This window comes from Alligator sinensis, unplaced genomic scaffold (genome assembly GCF_000455745.1).
Source record: "Alligator sinensis unplaced genomic scaffold, ASM45574v1 scaffold392_2, whole genome shotgun sequence".
NCBI lineage: Eukaryota > Metazoa > Chordata > Crocodylia > Alligatoridae > Alligator > Alligator sinensis.
The window spans coordinates 390,850-417,755 of NW_005842145.1; the positions used below are offsets into that span (position 1 = coordinate 390,850).

At 46.9% G+C, this 26,906-nt stretch overlaps 1 protein-coding gene and 1 long non-coding RNA gene across 3 annotated transcripts in view; one reads left to right on the forward strand and one right to left on the reverse strand.

The window, feature by feature from the left end:
* RCL1 (RNA terminal phosphate cyclase like 1) overlaps window positions 1-20,660 on the reverse strand; it is a 61,373-nt gene extending 40,713 nt beyond the window's left edge. For both annotated transcript variants that reach the window (XM_006025403.3, XM_025206207.1), the window contains exons 1-3: window positions 20,424-20,660; window positions 14,956-15,027; window positions 12,474-12,649 (exon numbers count right to left, since the gene is read on the reverse strand). In XM_006025403.3, coding sequence (XP_006025465.1) covers window positions 12,474-12,649; window positions 14,956-15,027; window positions 20,424-20,559 — 384 coding nt within the window. In that variant the 5' untranslated portion in view covers window positions 20,560-20,660. The remainder of the gene's footprint in view (window positions 1-12,473; window positions 12,650-14,955; window positions 15,028-20,423) is intronic.
* Window positions 20,661-20,713: 53 nt separating this feature from the next.
* The window catches only part of LOC106722290, a 14,346-nt gene continuing 8,153 nt past the window's right edge, over window positions 20,714-26,906 (forward strand). The window contains exon 1 of the long non-coding RNA XR_001358168.2: window positions 20,714-20,906. This is a non-coding gene — a long non-coding RNA (uncharacterized LOC106722290). The remainder of the gene's footprint in view (window positions 20,907-26,906) is intronic.

Sequence of the window (26,906 nt, forward strand, 5' to 3'; positions counted from 1 at the left end):
AATGAACCAGGGCAAAGGGTCTACACGAGTAGTTCTCAATGTTTTTAGACCCAAGGTGACCGTTGAAAAATGCCAGTTCTAAGCTTTCACTCATTTTTTGACTACAGAAAAATAGAGCAATTTTTCTGTATGCAAAGAACTGAAAGCCCAGAACAGGTTGGAATGCTTTTAACACTATAGATTCCCATTTGAAATTTCCGGGTTTCTCTTGTGAATCACGTTTGCACACCTACATCCACTAATATGGGGGATCAGGAGGGAGGAGACACTGGCAAAGGTATTATAGTGCATGCAACACCACCTTCCAAAACTGGCGAGGAAACAGGATTGTTCAATCTCAGAGCTCTTCTACTAATCAGTCAGTGTCTATGAAACCCACTGGCTAGGGTCTTATCTCCAATTAATGACTGAGCTAGATGGCAACCTACTTCAGCTATCAATTACTTTATTACATCAAGTAGCAGAGGTCTGTGCTCTGAATCTAGAGATTGCAACCTTGCCCACATGGAGTGTTAGTCTGCTATTAGAGGATGAAATCTGTTTGTTCAGGTTTGTTTGCCGTTTAACTAGGAAATCACCTACAAAAATACTATGTTAAAAGCATATTCAGGTTGCAAAGTCAAGGACAAAGAACTTAGGCAATGCAAAAATAAGATGGTGCATGCAGCCCTCTAGTGCATACTCATGATGAGGTAGGTAGAAATATATTTGATTCTTACAGCATATATTTATATTTATATGCACTTGTAAACAACTCTGCCAAAAAACTGACAAGCTAACTGGCTCACATGTGAGTTTACAATGCTCTTCTCTCTCCTCCTTTGGGAGAAAAAAAAAAGCATTCCAATACCAGTAAAATACCAGTCTTATTGTAGAAGCTAGTACCATGCCCCCTCTTTGAAATCCTTTGGACTGATGCTCTTCTGGAGGAGAAAACCTGCTGCCACCACCCCACAGAACCCGACTCATTTAAGATCTAGGTTTGTCCATCTTCAAGAACTACAAGACTTAGGATATAGACAGACATAACAATTGTTTCAATACCACAATGCCAGTTGCCTGAAGCTTTAGCAATATAAGTATAGCAAAACCATGCTAACTTTACCCTTGCTTCATTCATGACCAACATTCGGGTAATTTAGCTAACTGGCATCAGTATAGGTACAGGATCATACATACGTGAGAGTTGGATTGTTAACAGCTGCTGTGTGCTCCAGAGCAGCCATTCCCCCTCCTCCTCTCCTTTTACAGCAACTAAAATATGTCTGCTGCTGTAGTGCTACAGTCCAGGCTTCATCCTAACTGAATTTTAGAGGCATGCAGAAGCAGTTCCTGTTTGAAAGAGTTTACAATCTAAATAAAAACAAATGGTGTGGAGAAAGGAAGGATTTTTATCCTCAATTTACAGATGGAGACTTGAGACAGATAAGTGACTTGATGAAGTTCACACAGAAGTTTGAGAACTAAACCAGAGAACTGAATCCAAATTGACTAGGTCCCTGTTTAATGCTTAACCCCAAAACCAGGTTTTCTTTAGAACAATTTGGAGAGTAGTAATTCCACCATCAGAGTCTTTTTGTGTGTAAGGGACAATACCATGTCAGCTCCCCAAAGCCTGGTAGCTAAAATAAAACTCAAGACTGCATTCTGTAACACTGACAGATTGTTAAATCCTGTACCCACTGCCAGCACTTACACCAGTTAGAATTTGTGAATAAATGTATCCTGTTTAGTAGTTTAATATGGCAAAAGGAAGAGAAACAAAACAAATGAAATAAAAATCAATTCATTTGCCAAAAGACATATTCAAAAAACAGGATTTTAGTGAGACAAAAGCAAAATGAGAAAAAAATCTATGAAAAAGGCCCAGCTACAGGTGATCTGCCTTCTCCTAGGCAACCATTAGCTAAAATTCTACTCAAAACAGCACCTACTCCTGTTGACACAGATACTGCTGGAGTACTGGCAGAGAGTCAGATTGGTTCCTGCAGCAAGAAAACCACAGGAAAACAGTGTTTATGAAGCAGAAAAGGACAAAGAAGTCAGCAGGGAAAAGTTTTGTTTTTGTGTTTTCATGGGATTATAAACAGCTGCTAAATTTAAACTGATTAATGGAGGGTTTGTATTTTAATTATTTCCTGACTGCGACTCCGTATGTCAAGTTCATGCTAACATGAAAGTCATTACAACTCAAAGCCCCTAACCTAAATCTTAGAAGTTCAGTGCCCAAGAGCCCAGATACTGCTAAGGAAGCATTAGGAATTATTATTTCTAAATCAAGTTAAAAATTATTATTTTTAAATCAGTGGCTATGGTTTTGCAGCACATATAGAGAATCCCTAATTTATTTTATTCTCCCTTGTTTGTATTGTACTATGATGAGATGCCATCTCTTTGCCCTTCAGAGGCACTTTACTCAAGACTCCTCTATTCAGATGCGTGGTCGGTAGCTCTACCAACTCTGGATGTGAGCTTGGCAGATCTCAAAGGTAAGTAACATGCAAGACCATAACATGAAGTCAAGCCTATTGCGGAAAAGGAGGAGGAAGGGTAAATTTCTTCTACTGAATGGGTACCCCAGCCTGGTATTTGGGGCAACGTGCATCTGGAAATGCCGTCTTTCTGGTAGCATGTAAAACAGAGGTGGGCAATTATTCCAGCTGGAGAGCCACTTAATGAGTTTTGATGAGCTGTTGACATGCCCCCTGCCCCCTGGTCACCATCTTGGGACTGGAAGTCCCACCTCTAACCCCTGACCTTTGTCACCAGAAGTCCCTCCACTTGGCCTAGCAGTATTCCTTTTGGGAGGCAGCATACTGCCATCTTGAAACTGGAAAAAAAGTCATATAAAAAAAAAATCAAACATCTTCTATAACTTATTTTAATTTTATTTAAAAAAAAGTTTTGTCCTGATTTACATGCATTTGCATCATGTGCCTAGAGGCAATTGCATAATAGCTCAAAATACAGTCCTGCTCTTATATATTGTACATGGGACGTAAGGAAGTGTATGGGGTGGGGATGGGGAGTGTGTGTGGGGGGTAGGTATGGTGGGTGGGGTGTGTGGATGGGTATGGGGGTAGGGTATGTGGTTATGGTGGGTGGGGTGGGAATGTGTGTGGGAGCATGTGTTTGAGGGAATGGTGGGGGTGGGAGCGTGTCGGTGCATGTGTGTGGGGGTGGGTGGGTCCTTAGAGTCCCCAAAGTGTGCCAGTCCTTGGAGCTGCCTGGGGGGGCAGTGAGCGGGGCCAGCCCTGCCTGGCCCCATAGCGTGCACCTCCCTGTGCTCTCACCCTAGTCCCTGGCTGCAGGTGGCAGCCCCACCAAGCCCTGTGCAATAAAGCCAGTGGTGCAGGTCATGGGGCTCAGCCAGGGTGGCAGAGAGAGGGGTGGAGCCGGACCTGCACGAAGTAGTGAGCAGGGCCAGGTTGCCGGCTCCATCACACATGACTCTTCCCAGAGGAACACTGCTTGGGCAGACTGCGTGGGAGCCACACATGATGCAGCCGGGCAGACCCCGCACCCAGGCCCTGTGCTCCTGCTGGTACCAGCATGGGTCCCATGCTCCCGCCACTTCCCCCTCTGCCACTGCCGTCCTTCCCCTGCTGCTTCCCTACTTTCCCTCCCACATGCCCACTTGCCACTGCTGTTGCCACTCCACCACCACTGCCACAGCCTGCTGCTGCTTCCTGCCCCTCCCCTCCTTCCCTGGCCGGGCTGGGCCAGCTCCATGCTGCGTCGTGCAGTCCCGGCCATGCAGCTGGGAACCTCATGGTGTTGGCTGGCATGGGCTGGCTCTGGCAGGACATGGTTCCCAGCTACATGGTATGGCATGGAGCCAGCTCGGCTCAGCCTGGCCCCTGCGGAGTGGGGTGACTGCCAGCGAACCTCCCCCACCATTCCCTCCACCAGTTCTTATCCGAGTTTCCACTCTTGGATGGACAGAGGAGGGGGAACAACCCCATGGTCACCAGACCAGAAGCCTCTGCTAGGCAGAAGCTTCCAGTTGCAGGGTTGGGGGTGGGCCAGGGCACCTTGCTGCTGCCACCACTGGGTCCTGCTGCCAGCTCCTCCTGCTGCTGGCACCTTGTCAGTTTGGACAGGCAGCCACCAGCAGGGAATAATTTTCTAAATTTTAGAGGGGCCCAGCAGGCTGGATAGAATGGCCTGGCAGGCTGGATTTGGCCCACGGGCCATATTTTGCCCACCCCCAATGTAAAACCAAAGCACCAACCTTCATAGCTCCCACAGTTGCATTGCTTACAACAGCAAAGGTCTGAACACCTGTGTTCTGCATGCATTTCCCACTAGATTATCCTGAATTTTCCTGCAATTCCATTGGCTTTGCTGTTCTACACTTCCAGCTCTGAGCAGTCAGGCAGCACTGCAGCCTGCTGTCAAACAGCTGTTTGTTGCACCTTTAAGGTAGATGGTGGGTATGAACTCATAGACACTGACTGTTTATATTCAAGGCACTCTTGATTTCAGAGGGCTGTAGGTCAGTCTTTCTGCAAGTCCTCCCCTTAAAAGAAAACACTTTCCCATTTGTCCTGGCTACTCCAATGGCAGCTGTACTTCCTCTGTCTCCATGATAGGAGGGGAGGGGGACCATGGTATCTCCTCACTGGGACCTTCCAGTCTACCTTGCAATGGGATAAGAAGCCAAGCATCTCCTGCTTGCCTTCCCAGGCCAGAGAAGACTGCTGGTGCTGAGCAGGTGACTGCAACAAGGGCAGCCATGGCATAAGAGGAAAACATGAGTCAGCACAAAAGGGTGCTGGGCTTGACCTCAGCCAGCCAAGGAGGACAGCAGGCAGGGGCTGGAGACCAAACAGAAATTTATCTTCTCTCCCCTGATTCACTGGCTCAAGGGAGTAATGCTGAAGGAACTGGTGGGGACAGCTACAGTTCCTCAACATGCTCGGGAGCTGACCCGAGGTGAAATGAATGCAGTCCTGCCTACAGGTCTGGCAGCATGACAGCAGAAATTGCTCTGTCCAGAGTGGACACAAATATTTTTTTTTCTTAAAAGGTTTTTTTCCACAGGTATAAAATCTGGAAGCTTTTTAACAGGAATCCCTAGATTCTGTAGAGGAAGACAACATTGGACATACTTGTATGAGGAAGCTTCCAGTCAGCTGAGCTGTCCCCAAAGTAAATACACGCTCTTTATCTTCTTTATCAACAACAGTGTAAAAGCCTCGCCAATGCACAAAGATTTCCACCTTCCTTGTAGGGCTGCGCGAAATTTCAGTAGCTGTTTCGTTTCAGAGGTGTTTTGGCTCATTTCGGCGCCTGAAACACCAAATCCGAAACAAAACAGAAGGCTCCGAAACTTCTCCAAAACCATCTGAAACGTTTTGGAAATGTTTCGGAGGTGCCCCCCGGGAATAGTTTGGCACAGCCCTGCAGCCCTCCTTCTAAAGTGCCGGGAGGGGGATGGGGCTAAGCAGGACAGCCGTGGAGGCTTCTCCCGCAGTTCCCCCGACAGGGGCAGAGGCAGGCACAGCTGGAGGAGCTGCAGGAGAATCTGCAGTTGCTGGGCTGTGCCTGCCTCTCCCCAGCTGATCTGAATCAGTGCAGAAACTCCGAAACAGATTCAGCCGAATCGAATCAGAACAGTGATCCAAAACACCGAAACAAATCACGGTCCTCTGAAACGGCTGAATCCAAAACCGAAAAAAACCATAGCTGTTTCACACAGCTCTACTTTCTTGGGGAACTATGTAACTGAAGGCTGCATGGGGCTCTCCAGGTAACTTATGGAGCGACTCTCTTCTCATTCTAATTACAGTTGGAAAAAGCACTTGCCTTTGCAGCAAATTTTTAAAAATATGCTTAATGTATTTACATTAATTGGCTTTTCCTTCTCTCCCCACCCCCAAATTAGGAGGGAATGTCTCGGATAGGGGTTCCCAACCTTTTAAGGATCAAGACCAGGGGTGGGCAAAATGTGGCCCGGGGGCCGGATGCGGCTCGCCAGGCCATTCTCTTCGACCTGCAGGGCCCCTAAAGAATTTAGAAAATAAATATTTGTCTGCCCCTGGCTGCCTGTCATGTGGCCCTCAATGGTTTGCCAAAACTCAGTAAGTGGCCCTCCACCCGAAATAATTGCCTGCCCCAGCTCAAGACATTGCTCCAGAGCTACTGTGAATTTTGCAGCACTGCAGCTGAGGATCGTTATATTCAGAAAAGATATGGAGGGGGGGCCTTGAGGCTAACAAGGTTGAGCACCACTGATCTAGCTGGAGCCAGGTAAGGGTGACAGGGGCAGGACCTCACACTGGAGTCCCCTGGTTTTGTCTGCCCCTTCCCTGCACCCAGTCTGTACCCTTCACCATAGCACTACCTGCTGACAAAGCTGCTCCTCCAGGGTCTCACACACTGGCAGCTGGAGCCATCTGCCCCCCACAGTCCCTCCCACTGGCCCTAGGCTTGTGGGAGGAGTGGAGGGGATGAACCAGGCTGAAAGCACAGCTTCAGCCTTGCACTCGCCCACCTGTCTACATGTCTGCAACAGAGCATTTTGCTAGGAACGTGGGGGTGGCCACCCACCAGGGGTGCTGGGTTATGGGGGAGGGCAGCCACAGTGCCAGTCCCCAGAGGAGCAGCCACAGGCTGGGGTAGCTGGCACAGGTGCTGGACTGGAGGAGGAGAGCACTAACTTCCTCACACAGGGGCCAGGCACCATAACACACTTAAAAGGGATCTTGCAGCACCCTGGTTGAAAATCACTGGTGTAGGAATTATATAAGTTAATTCAAACACGATCTGCCTACAAAATGATCAAAATCAGGTCCATTTAAACTAAAATTACCTTTATTTGCAGGCAGTGCCATGCAGGACAATATTTTAGGGCATTTAAAGCTCGGTCTGTAAAAAGTTGCACTAGTTTGAGTAGAGGCATAATTTAAAATCATTTTAGTTAGGCAAGTGCAAAATCCTTTGCGCGCACACATAAAATGAGTTTCTCTCTGCCTTTTATGGATACATTTACTGAGTAAGTTAAACTTACAAGATGCAAGTTAAATCAAGATCAACACATCTGTGCAGAGAGTTTGTATTTTACTGAGAGATTTTGAACCAAGCATAGTTGAGCAGGTGCAGAATTTAAATGCAAACAAGGGAGGCCACAGGGAGGCCTGAATAAAGGGCACATGGACACGTTCATGAATATACCAGAATTACAGTACATTAAGTTTAGTACCTGGAATAACAGGCGCTACTGAGCATTAGTGCAGATGAACGCTTTTTATATGCTGCTCAGTGCCCACTGGATTAATCTACTGTGCATTAAGCATGGTTTTTGCCAGCCACAATAATAATGCATAGTAGAATTAGTCCAATGGGCATTAAGCATCTCTCATGTAGACACGCCCAGAAACATTTTGCAGAATCAAGCCTAAATGTTTAGATGCATGTCAAAACTTACTTGAAAACAGCAGTGAAGTTGGAGTGCTATCACCTATTGAATTCTACAGGGAAAATCCTATCCATTACAGCTAAGGGGACATAGCTAACTAAAGAAGTCTTTTATATAGGTATTAACTTGTTTCAATTAATACCTAAAATTACAGCATCTGAAAGATTAGAGAAATGCCTTTTTTCAATTTCACTCTGTTGGTTTTGACAGTACTTTGTGTATAAGCAGTTTTGTGTGGGTGTTTTACAAAGGAATAAAGGAAAGAACACATTTAAAAATGACAGAAAAATGAAGCCGTAAAGCCATAAATGCCAGCAGGGGGTCTAACATCTGAAAATATATTAATAGCTTTTTTATTTTAAACTAACTAGATTTCCAGTTGACAAAGAAGTCAAAGAAGGCAGCCTCCAACCAAAATTTGAAATGAAGATACCAGTGCTCTTCCCCAAGAGTTAAGAGTTTTTAAAAGGACATTACCTCAGCCTTTTACCCATATGATTTCCTTAGCCCATTTCTGCAATGGGACTATTAAAATGGAGGACTGTAAACCATTACGAATGCAGTTCATGGCAACGATGGTTAATTTCATACAGTTATTTGAACTTTTGTTCCTTTCAGCTTTTTTCTCCCCTGAAGAATCAGGCTGTTTCCTTTCTGTGAACCGATTTGTAACTGGAAGGCAGTTAAGTAAATTATGCACAATATTTCTGCTGCTATAATCGAGTTACTGTTGCATGACCTTTGTTTCAAATGGTTTGTGGGCTTCATTTTAACATCAGTGTAATTCTGCCCAATTCAAACAGTAAGAAAGATTTCTGTTTCAAATGCATTCCCTCCTTCACCCCCACCACAAAAAGATTCAGGCACAATTTAATCTTTTATGGTGCTCTGGAGAATCAGCTCATCTGATCTTCTAGGATGAAGAAAGCAAGCTGGCTGGAGCCAAATGGCAGGACCCAACATGAAACCTAGAAAGACAGCTCAGGAAAGCTGTAGCACAGGCCTGGAAGAAACTTGAGTCTGGAGCAGGATGCAAGGACATACTGGTTTGGAGGAAGCCATAAACTGAGGGTAGTTATACGTGTCAAAACAGAATAAAACCACTCTTATTAGATGTTCGGTGAAAAGGCTGAGAAGGGGGTTGCGGGTGGGAAATACTATTCTGTTTCCCTCTGTTTTATTCTCTCTTCTTTCACTTTGATTTCTGTTCCATCTTGGCCTCTGTTTCTTTGTTTTTCCAAATTTCCCCTGAACACTGTTTTTTCTGCTGCATTTCCTGTACTAAACCAAACCCAATTTCTCAAGTGTGTTTTCTCCTTCCTTCCTCATGTTTTCCCTATTTTTGATTTATTCGTCCCCACTACCTTTAAAGTCCAGCCTTTCTTCCCTTTGTTCCAGTCATCTTTTCCTCCCAGCCTCCCACAATTCTTTCTGTCTTTATCCTGCTTATTCTTTCATGTTTATTGGCAGAATAAATTGGGGAAGACCATTGAGACGATCTCACAAGTCTAGACAGTTTTCAGTGTTACAAATTTGTTTACATGAGGGGTGTTAAACGTACAGTCTGTGGGTTGCAGGACTGTGTCATCTGGCCCAAAAGGCTCCCAGAAGCACTAAAAATTCAGGGGTAGGGTAAGAAGGGGCCGAAAGTCCCAGGTACAGAGGCCCACTGGGGACATGTCAGCAGCAGGGGTCAAGCAATGAAACAACTGCACTAACCTCCACAGCCGCTGCTTTGTGTTTACTGAAAACATAACACAGTAAGGATGCAGAATATACTTCTGTAGAGAAATAATGTTTATCAACTACTCATGGCATCCTACATGATCCCTCTCTCAAAAATGTACCCTGACCCTCAAGAAACCTGGATTATAGGGCAGATTCTTATGGATATTTAAATAACTACCTGATTACCTTTTATGACCAAGTAACTAAATCCTTGGATGATGGTGTTGCCATGGACGTAGTCTTTCTAGACTTTAAGAAGGCTTTTGACACTGTCTCTCACCCCATCCTCATCAATAAATTAAGCGACTGTGGCATTGATGACTACACAGTTGGATGGGGAAAAAATTGGCTGATGGGGCGCACTCAGAGAGTAGTGGTGGACGGGTTGTACTCAACCTGGTGAGATGTGAGCAGTGGGGTACCCCAGGGCTCGGTCCTCGGGCCTGCACTGCTTAACATCGTCATCAGTGACTTGGACGAGGGGGTGGAAAGCACGCTGTCCACGTTTGCTGATGACATGAAAGTGTGGGGCGAGGTGGACACACTTGAAGGGAGAAAGAGGCTCAAACTAGATTTAGACAGACTACAAAAGTGGGCAGATGAGAATAGGATGGGGTTCAATGTAGACAAATGCAGGGTGCTGCACCTTGGGAGAAGGAATCCACAGCATACATACAGGCTAGGGGGGTCCCCTCTTGAAAGCACAGAGGGGGAAAGGGATCTTGGAGTCATTATTGACTCCAAGATGAACATGAGCCGCCAATGCGCAGTCAGCAAGGCCACCCATACCTTGTCACGCATCCAAAGGTGCATCTCAAGACGGTCCAGAGAAGTGATATTCCCCCTCTATGCGACTTTGGTCAGGTCGCAGTGGGAGTACTGCATCCAGTACTGGACGCTGCCCTTCAAAAGGGATGTGGCCAGCCTGGAGAGGGTTCAGAGGAGGGTTACCTGCTTGGTGAGAGGGCAGCAGGGCAGGCCCTATGAGGAGAGACTGAGGGACCTGAACCTGTTCAGCCTCTGCAAGAGAAGGCTGAGGGGGGACCTGGTGGCTGCCTACAAGCTCATCAGGGGAGATCAACAGCAAAAAGGTAGAGCCCTTTTCTCCCCAGCACCACCTGGGGTGACAAGGAACAATGGTAATAAGCTGATGGAGAATAGGTTTAAGTTAGAGATCAAAAGGCAATATTTTACAGTTAGGGTGGCCAAAATCTGGAACCAACTTCCCAGGGAAGTGGTCCTCGCCCCTACCTTGGGCAAATTCAAGAGGAGGTTGGACGATCACCTGTCTGGGGTCTTGTGAACCCAGCATTCATTCCTGCCTGTGGCAGGGGGGCAGGCTAAATGATCTGTTCAGGTCCCTCCTGGCCCTAGCTACTACGATACTATGATACTATGAACTAAAGGTACAGGTAGCTGCCTGGCAGGATTTTCAAACCTATCTAGAGGGTGCAAGTACCATTAACCCCTATCTGGCCTTACGACTTCGTCAAGAGCAATATGTTGACTTGTTATCAAGTCCCAGCTGGGAAATTTAGTCTTGGTGGTTGGATCAAGTAACCAGGCATCATGTAATGGTATGTAACAAGGAGCCTTCCAGGGGTGGCCATAAAGCACCTGGAGTTCTTGCTCACTCAGCTCTCCTTGGGCAGTCACCCCTTTTCTCTCCTGCCATGCCTTGATGTTTTGTTTTTATAAAGGAGGCTGTCTCAGGGCATTGGTGACGCATAGGGGGTGCACACGGGTGCATGTGAACCCCTCAAGATCAGCTGCACACCCCCTGGAAGCACCAGCCACGAAACTGGAAGTGCTGGTGGAAGTGCACTTCTGGTTTCGCCACTGGCTCGGCAATCGGCCGTGGAACACCCCCCCCTGCTGATCTGGTGCCCCACCACACTTGGGAGGCACCAGTCACCTATGTCCCAGGGCTTCCCAATCTAAATCTTACTCTAATGACCACCAGGTGCTCATGGTCAATGCTTTAAGGGCTAATTGTGTGGCTCTATTCTGTCCCTATACCAGTGGTCTCCAACCTTTTTATGGTGAAGATCACTTTTTGGAACTAAAGGATCTACCACACCCCCCGCCCCGACAGATTGATCTGATGGGGCTGTGGGGTAGCGGGTGTGCACATGCATACACACCCAGGTGTGCCCCCAGCCCAGAATCTACCAAAAGAGGCTCTGGGATCCACCTGTAGATCAGGATCCCTGGGTTGGTGACCACTGCCCTTCACCATGCCATGAGCCTCACAGATGTTATTTTATAGTTGTTCGCCTTGAAGGGGTCTTGGCCTTAGCATAAGGAGAGGAGGCTGATCTCGTGGGGCCTTTCAGCCCAGGCCCGTACTATCAGACCCGGCTTCTAGGCTCCTGTCTCCCTAACTTCAGGTCCCTGACCCCACCAGTCTCTGGCAATGGTCCCTCTTGGACCTTTGGCCCCTCCTGGCCACTGGCCCTGCTCCTGAGCCAGTCGAGGTCTCTGGGCTCCCCAACTCTGGCGGTCTCTAGCTGTGGTCCCCCTGGATTTTTAGCTCCTCCTGGGCTACCAGTTCTCTGGACTCAGGGCTAAACCACCAGTGTAGTTTTAAAACAAAACACCTATGCCTACTGGCAGGCACGCAAATGCTCTCTGGGTTTAACATTAAATAAGGAACACCTTCCTGCCCAAAGAAGCTCTCTGTCCTGGACAGCTTTCCCCTGTTCCCAAATCTGTAGAGCCATTAACCCTCTGCTGCCAGGAGCTCCTTTTAGAGCTCAGGCTTCTGTGCTGTTTCCAGGCATGGCGTGCTCAATCGGTCCTCAGCAGGCAGCACCTCCCCCACCACCAGCCCTGCAGGGCTCTTTCCCCTTCCATTTCCAAAGACAGACTGTTGGCTCTGGCTCTAGCCAGGGCTTATAGGCTCAGAGCCCTGCCCACTTCTGGTCATGTGCCCTTTCAGCTGACCTGCTGGCAAGAATGCTTATTAACCCCAGCCTGCCTGGCTGCCTTTGTCTGGTTAACAAAACCCTTTCTCTTAAGGAGCCATTCTGCTTTTCTGTTACAGGATAAGGCTTCCCTGTTGCACGATAACCCACCATATTGCCTGTAGAAGAGGGAGGGTGATGGGGCAGCATTTCTAAAGAAAAGCATATAACAACCAGAAAGGGCATGGAGGCTGAAATTTAAACTAATAAACTGGAAGGCTTCCCTCCTCCCCAAGATGCAATAATGTCATTTGAAGCACAGGCAATCCAACTTGAAAACACATTGTTTAAAGAGTTATTTGGACAGGGAGGAAAGCAGGAATTGTTTTGGAACTTAATGTAGTTTCATTACTTACTGAAGGATCAACTTGATCATTTGTTACTCCCCTGAGGATAATTCTTAATGGATGCTTCACAAAAGGTGCCAGGCACAACAGACTTTCCAAATAATAACCAATGCTACGGTTGGGGCTGCAGTCATGTTCCAAGGAACCCCCATATAGAAGGCCGGGTTGATAATATAACGTGGTTCCTACAGAGGGCAGAAGAAAACAAAGCATCAATGCCACACTACAGACAAAAAGTATAACAGACTCTCAGCTCTGCAGCAATATCCCCACCACATCAATGCTTAAACAGAGAGGAATTTACCACAGCAGCCAAGGCATCAATTCCAGTAAATTCCTCCCAACCCCATTTAGCTCAGTGACTCAATCAGCAGTCCTAAGCACTCAGGAGCTGGGGCATGGGGTGTCCGATTTTTTGCACCATGCACCTGCTTTACCCATCAATCAAGGAATTTCTTAGTCACCATGACAAAGACCAGTGAATGCCTTCACCTTCCAAGATAGCCATGCTATTACTGTCCCAAAGGCGGCAGTGCAGATTCATGATGGAGTGTATGCTGTGAGATCACCTGTTTCATTAATTCTGTGCCATATTTACATAAGCACAATTCCTACTGAAGTTAAACTGAAAAGGCTGGGCTGAGGGAAGGCAGAGTCTAGGAAGTCACTTCTATAACAACACAGAGAGAGCATAATTTTTTAGAGGGGAATGGTTTTTTTCTAAAAACAAACCCTCTTTTGGACTTGCATAAACATTTTTAAACCCCATCTCCTAAAAAAAATCCTTTTTTTCCTCCCAGTTCATGTGGACTCTTCCACATGACAAACACTGCAGCCTGAATAAAGCACATTACTTCTGAATTCAGGCCACATCTATGTCCTTTCTCAACACTGATCAGAGTAAACAGTAGACTTAGCCTTCTGGGGCAGGGCAATGGGACAAGACATTTGCTCCCTTAGCCTAGGGATTAAGGCAGATACAGAAGTTAAAACATTAGGACTTCTTTCTCCCTTCTAGAAGGCTTTTTCTGACAAATACTCAAGGAAAGAAGGAAGAGACCCTACCACAAATGCCATATCCTAGGAACTTTACTCTTCAAACCCTACCATATTTACTAATCCAGATGAAGCTGACTATTAAGGGGAAGAAAAGAAGTATGCTTGTTCCACCTCTTCATTAAAAAACACAATAATTTTTGCAGTGGAAGGTCACTACCATGCTGCAGGTCAGAGGAAGAAGAGAGAGGTGACTATTTAAGTTTCATAGATGTTGGGGGCTAACAGAATTGAAACACAGATTAAAGGATATCGCTACTGATTTTTATGGAGTGGGTTCCTTAATGGCACAAACAAATTGGGTCTAAACTTTAGATCACATGCAAAAAAAAAGGACAACCATGTCTTCAATGAACTATATTACAAATAGAGTCAGCACTGAGACTCAGGGCTTCTGCACATTAGCATTTTCCTATTTGTGTAGTAATTCCCGTAGAGATGGGACATCTACTGTTGGTATCAAACAGAACTTGCACTGGAAACAACTTAATCCAGTTTTGCCTATGTTGGTAGGGAGGTGGAAGAAGCTACAGACACAGACTCAGAAACAGACACAGACACCTGCTGTATCAAGTTGCTGATACAGGTAAACCCTTGAAGGGCTACTCTGATGAATCAGTGATAACAGCAATTAAAATTATGAAACAAACCAACCCTGCTCTTCCCGCCTGAAAATGTCAAGTTCTGAGAAATATTTTCCTTAACACACCGCATTTTGGTGGAACACTGACTTCCTGGGATATGAACAACTACTTCCTGTTCCTGACCTATAATCTTCTGAGAACGGAGCTACCATCTAGCCTGCCTGCCTGCCTCCCCCAAACAGGTCATGTTTACACAATTGCAAGTAACATACAACCAGTCCTTGACTTACAACGTTTCGAGTTACAATGTTTATAAATTGACACCCTGTTTCAACTTTCTGACATCAGTTTCGACTTTACGACACTTGATCCAACACAACGCCCAGTCAGTGAACAAGTTTGCTACGTTGCACATCTTCCTGTTGAACATCTGTCCAAACTTCCTTGGACACTTTCTTTAAGAAAGCAGACAAAACTCCACAAAAACCTGCAGCCAAGACTCCTGAGGAGACTCCAGTCAAGAACTCTTCAAAAAGTCCACCAACATCACCTAAAAATAAGTTCTTCCAAATCAATATGATTGCTATTTACAATATAAATACAATAATGTAGCTATATTACTCATCTATAATTGACTGAGTACAAAATTCTGGGTTATTTTTGGTGAAAATAGGGTATTGGGCCTTGGTTCAGGAGCCAATCCCCCATTTATAACATTGTCTCCTACGGGAAAATCAGTTCCGAGTTAGAGCGTTTCTACTTAAGATGCGGTTTTCAGGAACCAATTGTGTTGTAAGTCTGAGGACTGTCTGTACCACTGAAGACAGGGACAGAGAAGATGAGACACTCACCTGTTTGATTTATTTCAATCCTAGAGCCATTGGTCACTTTGTCAATCAGCCGTATAAAACTTGCTTCAAAATCTGTTGGGACAAGAAAAAGGATGGATTTTAAAATTCTTTATATTAGGAAGCTCCCCCTGAGGAAAAAAACATGACACACAGCAATAGATCTAAAAGTTTTCCCTTTGTAAACTTTGTACTGCAAGTTAATAACCATCACCCCCACCTTGCCTGTAAGCTTTACGCTGTTTTTAAAAAAAAAGATTTTTCAATCTTTTGTTACAAAGACAGCTTCACACTACAATGTGCTGCTATTTAATAGAAATATTGGTGTCCATCTGGAAGATTTTCTTATTCTGTTTCTATAAAACACCGCCTGAAACAGCTGTCATAAAGATTAGAGTATGTACTTCTCCCATCTGTCCCCACTTGTTTCGTCTGTGTACTATACCACTTAATATACAGCTCGATTCTCCATGATTTGGATTCCTAGAGCGACAGAGAAGAGAGAAGTGTTCAAAGAATTAATGTGAAGGCTCCCCAAATTTGGGGTAGGAAGTATACCATGCCAAAGCATGTTGAACTTAAAAAATCTGGTCAATTTCTTGAGTTAGCAATCCAATCGATAGCATTTTGATTTCTACTGTATAATTTATTACTTTATGCAGACACAGTGGATTATTTGCTGTTCATTGACCGTATTTTCACATTACAGGTGGACCCCTGTACAGAACACATTAGTTCTGTTCTCTGATTGAATTGCTCCTGAACTCAAAGCTAGCCAAAATGGCCCAGTGATCATTTCCAAAGCAAATGCATGTCCTTCTTCTCCAAACAGATTGCAAGTACTTGCAATCTCACAAACAAGGTTTTACTTGCAAAATATCCAAGTCACAAAAAGCAAACAAACAAACAAAAATCATATGTGGTTTACATTTTGAACACATTTTGGCAGTAGCCACAGTTTGAATGTTAACCCATACTGAAGGGAAAAAAGTGGCAATAAAATTTGTGAATTCTGCCACCCAACAACGAATCCCCTTATTGTAATAATTAACTTAGAGTCTCATAGCATTTAAACCAGGGGCAGGCAAAATGCAGCCCACGGGCCAGATGTGACCCACTAGACTATTCTATCTAGCCCGTGGGGCTCCTAAAAAATTTAGAAAATTAATATTCATCTACCCTTGGCTGCCTATCATGCAGCCCTCGATGGCTTGCCAAAACTCAGTAAGCAGACCTCCACTCAAAATAATTGCCTGCCTCTGATTTAAACTGAGTACCCACGTATGGGAATGTATTGGCTTTGCAAAATATATGGTTGACTGCCCATGACCTGAAGTTTTCTAGTTATTAGCAGGCAGGCACAGTAGTAGTTGGCAGAATAGTATGGTGAAACCTGCAGAGTGTACCTCTACCCTGACAGAAGAGGAAAGGCATTGCTTCTGTGGGAGAGCGTAGCTCCAAGAAGATTAAACTATTGACTTCTCAGCTAGGAATATTACAAGATGTTAACAATACTAAATGCAGTAGCTTTTATCATGATCTGTACTAGGAAATAAATGGAAATAGGTTCTCACAAATTTGTTTCACAGAGGCCATCTAAATGCAAATGCTATTTGCCAAAGAAAACCAAAGACAATCAAATGGAACTAGAACTTTTTTTAACTACGTGCACCCTGCCTCAGATTTTCCATAAACAAAACATTCAGTAGAACAGAAGTAACGTTAGATGGCATTATGTCTGTAGTCCTATGGAATCACGGAGAAAGATGGTGGAAGGGACCACACAAGGCCATCTAGTTCACGTCTTGGGTCAAGATAGGAAGACCCATCTCTTAACCATCCCAAATAGATGTCTGTCTAACCAACACTTAAAAGTTTCCAGAGATGGAGATTCAGCAGCCTCTAAGTAATATGTTTCACTGCTAACCACTCCCAGTTAGAAAGTTCTTCCTAATATCTAACTTAAACCTCTCTTGTGGTAATTTAAAGTCATTACTGACTGTTCTGTCCCCAGCAGGCAGAGAAAAACTGATCACCCTCTTCTCTATAACAACCTTTGAAGACTTATCAGATCCTGTTCTGTCTTCTTTTTTCTAGGCTACATAGTCTTGATTCCTGCAGTCTTTCCTTGCATCACATTTTCCAAACCAGTGATTCTTAGCCAGGATGCCACACCACCCTGAGGCATCTTGAGATCCTTTTAAGGGTGCCATGCAATGTTAGCACTGTTAGGTGTTCAAACATGATTCACAAGATAAACCCAGAGATTTCCAACAGGGGTCCATACTGTTAAATACATTCTGACCTGTTCTGATCTTTGAGTTCTTTGCAAAAAAAATTGCTCTCTTATTTTCCTGTAGTCAAAAAATGAGTGAAAACTAAGAGTTGACATTTTCTGATGGGTCTCCTGGGTCTAAAAAATTTGAGAAGCACTGCTCTACATCAGTGGTGCTCGATCTTCTGGCCCTACAGGCCAGATGAGTGGCAGGGGCTGCCCCTACATGCCAGGATCAGGCCCTGGGGCCCCAAGTTTCATAGTTTCATAGCCGGTAGGGTAGAAAGGGACCTGAGCAGATCATCGAGTCCAACCCCCTGCCATAGCAGGAAAGAGTACTGGGGTCAAACGACCCCAGCAAGGTGTTCATCTAGCCTCCTTTAGAAACCACTAAATCTGGGATTGCCCAAGAATCCAACTTAAAAAAAAAAAACCCTAATAAAAATAAAATGCTGGCTCCCCAGTGAAAGCCAGAGGTCCACAAGTGCCATGATTGGTTGCATGGGGCAGTACAGGGCCCAATCTAGTGCATGGGGCCAAGTTATCCAGCCTTCAGGGTTCCCTACGGGTCTGCAAATTTGGCAAAAAGGGAGCAGGGTGAGGGATGGATGACTTGGCACTGGGGGCCAGATCTGGCCTGCAGACTGGGCATTGAGCACTCTTGCTCCAGACCTTTGAACATTCGGTTGCTCTCCAACTGCTGACCTAAAGAGCTCGTGGCTCCCTCTCAAAGCTCTATCCACTGTAGGAAGCCTTCTGATATGAAGACTACACAACTTGATCCCCATTGTTGTTGATCTATTTGGGCTGAATGCAACCCTTTGGGCAAAAACTCCAGAAATCAAAGACATCCTAAAGCAGAATATTCAGTCCTCTATTAATCCAAATCAACCTCAGAACTAGTACTTCTAGGAAGCCAGGTTTGCTTATAGTTTAATCAGAGTACTAGAAACCAGATTCATCCTTGATATACCCACTTTCTCCACAGTATCAGCTAATTTTGCCACAGTAGCAAAAGCCATAACACAGACAGAATGAACTTCCATTGTCTGGAGGACCAAAACTAACCAGCAGTCCCTGATAAGACTTTGCAGTAAGACCCTGCTGTAAGAAACCAAAAAGGACAGGCAAACTAGGGAGGCGAACCAAGCTGAATGTAAATGAAGAAGCCAGGATAATCAGCTGCCTTAAATCTGCTCTCAAAGTCTGCCTAACGAATATGGCCAGTTATGAGGAGGCCATGTTACATGGGAGACAAATAAAACTCCAATGAAAAATGTAATGGATTTTAATTTAAGACACAATCATAGCAAATTCCCCCTACTTCAACACCACAGCAGTTCTCCTCATCATGTGGAGGCCTGAGGCAGACACAGGTCCACCTGCTGTATCCTGTAGAAGTTTGCCCTGTCTACCTCTTTTCCTGCACATTTCCATAGCATCTCCCCTCTAAATTATGCAGGCTCGTGCTTTTGATTTTCACCCATATGGAAGTTTCTCTCTACCTCATTTTATTTTAATGTAAGGAGATGAGAACTGCACATAGTATTCCAGGCAGTGGTCATTGACTGATTTAGGTTGGGATTTTCAAAGAAAACCCGAAAATATTCTGTAGGCTTCCCAATCCCAAGGAATATTAGTGGAAATTAACCACCTAATTCTCTTAAAGTTTCCTGTAAAAACACCAGCTTTACTCAATCTTACAATGTTTTCTGGCTTATCTGTCACCTCAATTTGCGTATATCTAACATTTGGGGAATTTCAAGCATGGTTGCACATTAAACAGATTTGTTCTTCGTAATGTGCAAAGTGATGCTCAAACCTCTTTCCCAAGCTAATTCAGAAGCCAGTAATATGCCTGGCATTTCACTAAGGTTCTCCGGCTTCCCAGTCATGACAAAGCACTCTGCCCTGATGTGCAGATATAACAGCAGTTCAGCCAGACAAGGCATTCTGGCAGAAGTCAAGGGTTGAGCCTGAGAAGGAAATGTGCCAATCAAATAATCTGAAAGAGCTCAGTGTAAATTAATGTATCTGACAAGGCTGCAACACCAGAAGCTGCCAAAAATAAAGGGCTGTTTTCTCACCCTCTGTTTCTGGAAAGAAATCTGTCAGCAGTTGCTTAATGTTTCAGGGGCAAGTTCCATAGAAACATATGGGGGGGGAGGGTGGGAATAAGTAGAAACAATACTTCTATAATTAAAGGACCTTATATTTCATCATGTCCTTAGTAAAATGCCTCCCTTTCCCTTGCCAAGCAATCATGTTATCTGTATTTATTTCCTACTGACTTGCACTGTATTTCACAATCCCTTCACCTCACTCATCAATTTGTTGAAACATTTCACAAGAGACTAAGTGCAGTATATAAGGCCAGAGCAAGCTCGCCCATCAACATACCCTGTTATGCTCTGCTGAGAAAGGGATTGGAAACAGAGCTGGTCCATCCTCACTAGGATGCAGCAGCTTAAAAAAAAAATGAGCTTGCTTGATTTGCCAAACCTTGCTCCCCTCAGACTGCTGTTGCCTCCTGGATAGCTCCCCTGTAAACTCAGAGACCCTTTATGTTCTGGGAGCCCTAAAAATCCTTGAAAACATGTGCTTGTCATTTGTTATGGGATGGTTTGCATAGTGATCCTGCCTCAGGCAGGGGGTGGGGTGGGACGGGATGAGATGACCTCTGGGGGTCCCTTCCGGCCTGACTTCTCTATGGTTCTGTGACAAGATACAGCCCTGGGAGAGCACTTCGCTGGCACATCCAACTCCAACAGTGCTGCCAAAGCACACATAAATAAATAAATATGAGAAAATACCCTCAGGTCCTCGGTGGCACCAAGAGCTACAAGCCATGAAGTGCCCTCCCTCTCTACGGCTGCGCAGTGTCTGGATCCCGGTGTGCCCATTGCAACCACAGGGGGGTCAGCTACAGCTCCATGTCCCTGGCATCCTGATGGGGGTGAGGGCAGGCTCCGCTCCCCACTGGGGAGAAAGTGACTTCCACCCGGACACACACAGCTGCATTTGGGAGTGTCCCTAATGCTGAGCCCACATCCATGCTGCTTCCAAGCAGAAACCTAGCCCAGCCTCCCCTCCTCCCTCACCCACACCCCCTCCGCTTTTAGTCCAGCCGCCGCCCCTGCCCCCAAGCAAGCCACCATATCATGCCCACCCAGCTGCGCCCCGGGCAGGGAGATACCTCTGAGGCCGGGATCCTCCTCCTTGGCCCGGATCTGGCGGATTTTCACCGGCCTCCCGCTCAGCGTGGCCAGCACCAGCCTCTGCCGGAGGAAGTTGCAGCCCATGTAGCTGAGGGAAGGCGACTGCCCCGCCATGATCCCGCCGCCCAGCCAAGCAAGCAGCCACCCCCACCGCTGCAGCGATCACGGCGGCGGCACCAATGCCCCGCAGTGCCCAGCGCGCCCACGTGGTTTGGAACAGGAAGATGGAACGCTGAGACAGCGGGGTCAGAGGGGAAGGGGCGGGGCCTCTGCGGGAGCGGTGCTGGGGCTGGGGCTGCTGCGCCTCCCGCTGCCTGCTGCGGCCCCGGGGTGGCAGTGCTGGCAGTAGCCAGGGCCCGGCCCGGGAAGAGTCCCAGAGGAAGAGGACCCCTCAACAAACCCCAGCTTAGCGAGGGCGGTGAAAGCAGCAGTGCTTCCAGTCTGCATCAGAATCCTACAGGGTTTGGTTTTTATTATTTTGGAAATGTTTTCGTGGTCCAGGTCAAATTAGCCAGATCAATTCTGAGTCCTTTAAACGCCGTATGTGGCGCTGCAACCGGCAAGTATCCTCCATCAAAGACTCTTCAGCCTGGGGATTCAGATACTTCCAAATCCATGGCAGGCCTAAACCCAGAGGCTTGGGGTTCAGATGCCCCCTGAGTCTCACTTGCCCTCAGCCAATGGCCGCAGGAGCAAACTAGGGAGGACTCTCCCATTTCCATAAAGTTGGCAGGTAGCCGAGATGCTCCCACTGAAAGCTGGCCAGTGGGAAGCTAACTATGAGGCTCTCATAGGGAGTTCAGTCCATATCTGAACAGGGGTGCTCCCTCCACTACACACTGCCATTGAAATCCATTTTGGCTTGGGTATCAGAGTGCAGTGACTACACTTGATCATATTCGTCTGGTGTCAAGAAAATGCTCAGGCACAGCTTTAAGGTACATTTAAAATTAAGTGGGCTTTTTTCATTAGGGTGCTTTCCTGGTAAGAGTGGTACTAATTAATAGCAAGAGTAGCAGGGCTAATGAAGCACGTCTTAGTCAGGTACAACTTCCCAAGAAAAAGAAAAACCTCTTAACATTTGCTTTCATGTGTTTAAATCCTTTGGTCAGAATAAAATAGTACTGGGTGTGTCTTCACTGCTCTGCACAACCATAAATAGGCCAGGCCTATTCAGTTTAGGTGAAGAGGCGCTTTGGGGGGGTGGGGAAGGAGTACAAAATGGGAAAAAGAAAGTCAGTAGGGATTTATTATTGATTCTCTTTCACAATCCAAGAACTAGGGGCCACACAATGAAATTGGTAGATAGTAAGTTGAAAACAAATAAAAGAAAGTTCTTTTTATGCAGCTTGTCATTAAAGTGTGGAACTCATTGCCACCAGATGTCATGGAAGCTGACAGTTTAGCCAGATTCAAAAAGGGATTAGACAGATTCTTGGAGGAAAGGGGTGTCAGTAGGTATTGAGCATGGGAGATAGGGGTACAGTCTCTGAATTAGAACTTCCTAGACCTTAAGTGGTGGAAGTTGCAAGTGAGAGAGGAACAGTGGGAGGAAAAAAACCCTGCTCATCCCTAGTTTGCTCTCCCTTTCAGCATCTACTTTCTGCCACTGTGTGACGTACAGTACTGGGCAAGATGGACCTATGGTCTGACCCAGTAAATGGCAAATATTATGTTCTTAACTAATAACGTTACGTTGTGGCTCTTGTGAATAATCAAGTCACATCCTACAATTTTATTAAAGTCATTATACATTGGCTGGACTTTATTTACTCTCTTGGATGGCCTGTTCAAACCTTGGGACCAGACCTGCAGTGACTTGCTATTCTTCCTTAATTGTCCGGGGGTAAAGCCTTGTCTCTGCTACTAGTGTCCTAGTCAGCAAAACAGACAGTGGGCTACAGCGGTACAGTAATGTGCTGCGGACTCTAGTTAGGAGTAGGACTGTGTGAAGCTTCGGTAACTGATTTGATTCGGAGGAGATTTGGCCCGTTTCAGAGACTGAATCTCCAAATCAATTCGGAGGCTTCCAATTCGATTCGAAAAGGGTTCAGTGCCAATTCGGAGATTCGGCCATAGACTAAACAGGCATCAGTCTTCACCACGCTGGACATAGCTGCCTTTAGCTGGTAAGTCTGTTGTGGTGGGCAGAAGGGGGAGGGAAAGGGTTGGGGGGGAGGGGTAGATCAACACCCCCACAGCAAGGGGAGGATTGGGGCTGGAGCTGGGACAAGCTGCCCAGCTGAGGCAGGGGGACGCAGGACTCAGGGAGAGGGGCTTCTGCCACTGCGCGCTGCTGCGTGCTTCTGGTCTGGGAGGTCATGGGTGCGGGGATGTGCCCCAGGATCTGCAGGGGCACAGCTGGGCTGAGCTGTGCTCCAGGAGGCTAGTTCCAGCTGCCTGCCACCAGGCTGTGCTCCATGGGGTGGGTGGAGCCAGGGCTGTGCTCTGGGTGGCTAGACCCAGCCACAGCCTGGCGCGCAGCCCTGGCTCCGCTCACCGTGCAGAGCGCAGTGGAGCACTCCTGCCCTGCTGGCCCCTCCCCTGTCTGGGTGCATGAACCCGGCCCCATGCCCTGCCACTACTTGCCCAGCTGGAACAAAGCCGCAGTTTGTCCGAGAGGCATGGTGAGGCTGGGCGAGTGGTGGGAGGACATAGCCCCCACTCCCAGCACCTTCTGCCGCCCATCTGGAGCGCAGCCCACCCCAGCCCACCCCGCACAGATCTGGGGGCACATGCCCACTTCCATGCCCTCCTGAACTGGTGGCGTGCAGTGGTGGGAGCCCCCCTTCCCAAGTCCTGTGCCCCCCCACCCCAGCATGGTGGCTTGTCCCAGCCCCAGCCCCAATCCCTCCCTTGCTATGGGGGTGTTGATCTCCCCCACACACCTCTTCTCTCCCCTCTCTGCCCCCCACAACAGACTTACCAGCTGGAGGCAGCTGTGTCCAGTGTGGCGAGGACTGCTGCCTGTTTAGTCTATGGCTGAGTCTCCGAATTGGCGCCAAATCTTTGGAGCCGAATCGAATCACTCTCCCTCTGAATTGGCAGAATCTCAATCAAATACTTGCTGCTTTGTACAGGCCTAGTTAGGAGAGTGCAGAGATAGGATTGGAGTTCCTTTAAAAAAAAAAATCTTGTGTGGGATGCTCTTAAAGTCATTCAGCAATGCACCATGCTTTATTTGTAATTGTGTTTTTGTGGCTCAATCCAACCTTATTTAGTTGAGAGCCAGCTGCTAATGTCTGCCTAAGCCTGACTGTGGTTACTAAACTTCTTGAGGCATTAAAATTGAGAGACTGGGAGAGAGTAGTTACTGTCACATACCTGAATTGTTCTTTAATGGTAGTGTTGACAAATATTGTGTTCAGTGGGAATACTCATGCAGGTGACATTTTACTCACATAAGGAAGAATTACAGAATCTGATCTTAAATTGTGATGTGATGTATTGATTCCTGAACCTAGGGCCAAATAATTCTCTCATCAAAATGATCCACAGAATGGAGCTATTGGTTCCATCAGGTTTTTACCAAAAGAGAAAAACTGTCCACTAAAATTTAACTTCATCCAGCCTCCACAGGTTTATCTCTAGAGACTGTCAGCTTACTGTAGATTCAGCTCATCTCAGGTAGCAGGGTAATGTAGAAGGATTGTAAGGCCTATATAATATTTGCTAAAGGGCTCTTGGGGATTCAGATAAGAGATGTTGTGAAACATCATTTATTTTCACCAGAAGTTTTTCAGTACTTGACCACTTTTTTTAAATTTTAGATCAGTGTTTTTCATTACTGTATTGTGTGTGACTGAAGGACTAGCATCTTCCTATTCTGGAAGGACATACATTCTCTGAGAGTTAAGCATCAAGAATCATGTTGCCAACTAGCTACTTGCAAGGAGAAACAAACAGCTGAGAAAAGATTTTAAATACAAAATAAGCGGATTGCTGCAGATTATACACAGAAAACAAACCAACCCCAAAACAGCTCACACCATTTATAAGGGTAGTGATGGTAATAGGGACCTTGGAAATACAATACATAATCCTCCAAGCAGAATTATGGATGGAATGCCTTACCTACACATCAAACCAATCATCACTGTCAGACTAGAACATCTGTTTTTCAGTGGCACGGAACAAAGAAATAAGGAAGCAGTCTCATCAACTTTCATGACCTTTGTGTTTTTCTTAAAGCCCAAGTCCTAGACTCATATGACTATGTTAAAATCTTATTTTTTATTGTAAAAGGAAATTTCCAATCCTTGTGGCTACAAAGGCCATTTTGAAAATATTATCTGATTATAACCCAAGGGATGGAAACTAGAAGCAAGTAACATGAACCCAAGGCATATTCTTATAGGTTGAGCTAACGTTCCTTGAAATCATTGGGTGTAACAGACACACACTTGGTGTATCTACATGGGATACTTTACTGTGCATTAGACTACTCTAATTAATCTAAATATAATATAATCTAATTAGTCTAACGCTCAGTAAAGCATCACTGTCTACATGTGTGCTGGAGTTGTGCATTAAATTAGTCTAGTGCACCATTTGCTGGTATCAGCAAATAAAGGTACTATCTCAGGCGTGTCCAACATGTGGCCCACCAAGGCATTTTCTGAGGCCCGCAGTGCTGCGACGGGAAACTAAAGTAAACACTGTTTACTTTCATTCTCCCCCCTTGTCCCTCCCCCAGCCCCTCAGCAGCTTCCTAATGGCTGCTGAAGGGCTGGGGAAGGGACAAGGTTCTCACACGCACCGCGTCAGCTTGATGTTGCTGATGCGGTGCATGTAGGAAGAGTAGCAGCCATTTGCCTCTCGGGACAGGATGAGCCCAGCCGGAGCAGGAGGGGGCTCAGCTGCACTTTCCCCCTACCTGCGCCGATCAGTCCCGAGTGGCACATGGCTCCCCTGCAAGCTGCTGGGGACGGAAGGAGCCCGGCCGGGTCTGTGCCGGCCAGCAGAAGCGGCAGCAGAGCCGTGTGCCGCTTGGGATGGGACGAGCCTGGCCAGAGCGGCAGGGGCTGAGCTGCATTTTCCCCTGCCTGCACCAGTCAGTCCCGAGCAGCACATGGCTCCGTTGCTGCTTCTGCTAGCTGGTGCCGACCTGGCTGGCCTCCTCCCGTCCCCAGCAGCACGTGGGAAGCCAGCACTGGGGGGCCTCGGCAGACGGGGTCCTGGCATGACCTCTGCGGGGCGAGGCGGCAGGAGCCAGTGTCTGCTGGACCCTGCGCTCCGGCCTTGCAGCGCTGAGGCCACCGGGGCTGCGTGTGTGGGTGGCCAGGCACCATGGTGAGCAGGGCTGTGCGGGTAGGTGGGTGAGGGGCTGCGGTGCAGCAGCTGCCTCGCTCCAGCCCCCCCCAGGCAGCGCCGGCTCCTGGGGGCAGCGCTGGCTCATGGGGCTGTGCTGCTCGGGGGATGGAGATGTGGAGCTATTTATTTCTCCGCTTCAGTCTCTGGGGCAGTAGCTGGCTGGATGCAGAATGGGTCCCTCCTGCCTCTGCCCACCAGCAGCTACCATGAACCTTGCAGTAAGAGGCAGGGGCAGTAGGGCTACACAGGCAGAGTCTCTTTGGCCATGGCTCGCCAGCCCACTGGGTGATAAAAAGTTCATGATCCGGCCCCACATTCAAAAAGGTTGGACACCCCTGTACTAGAAAAACAACACATTAGGTAATGCACAGTAGTGCATGTGTAAATGCTGACTAGGAGCAATTTTGCTCCCAGTCAGCCCAGGCAGCAGGGGACCACTGATGCCTGGCTAAGCCCCTGTACTGGGGGAGCTGTGCCTGCTGCAGGGGCAGCTGTCTCCTGTCCCTGTGCACATGTGCATGGGTCTGGGAGAGCTGTGCTGGATGCAGGGGAAGCTATCTCCCCACCATGTGGTAATTGTCAGGATGGGTCCCAATCCCCATGTGGCTGGGAAAGCTGTGCTGGCTGCAGGGGCAGCTGCCTCCCTACCACGTGGGGATCTGGGATGATCCCCATGTGATGGGGAAACAGCTGCCCCGTAGCAGGCACAACTCTCCTGGCCCCATGCACATCGGGATGGGCCTTTGTGCCCTCTGCCAGTCACCAGGCTGGTACCTGGGGGAGCCTAGAGATCCCCCTGGCTGCTGCAGGGGGGCAAAGAAGAGTAAGAGCAGCCCTGGACCGAGCTGCCCCATTGGGCGCAAATCTGTACCCGCAGTACAGATGTAATCCTGGTCACATCTTACCGCACCTTATTTTACTGCGCAGTAATTTTATTGTGCATTAATTGCACATGTAGATGCACACACTGACGACTAACAGATATGCTCCTTTGGGGAACTAGATAGCTAAAGCTGTAGCAGTCACCACCCAAAACATAGGCACATGTGGATAGAGAGGTTTTGCTGGGCATTATTTGGCAGTGGTATTTACATCTGTCTGTGAGAGAAGGAAGAGAAGAAGCAGAGCAGCTGAGAGAATCAGCAGGA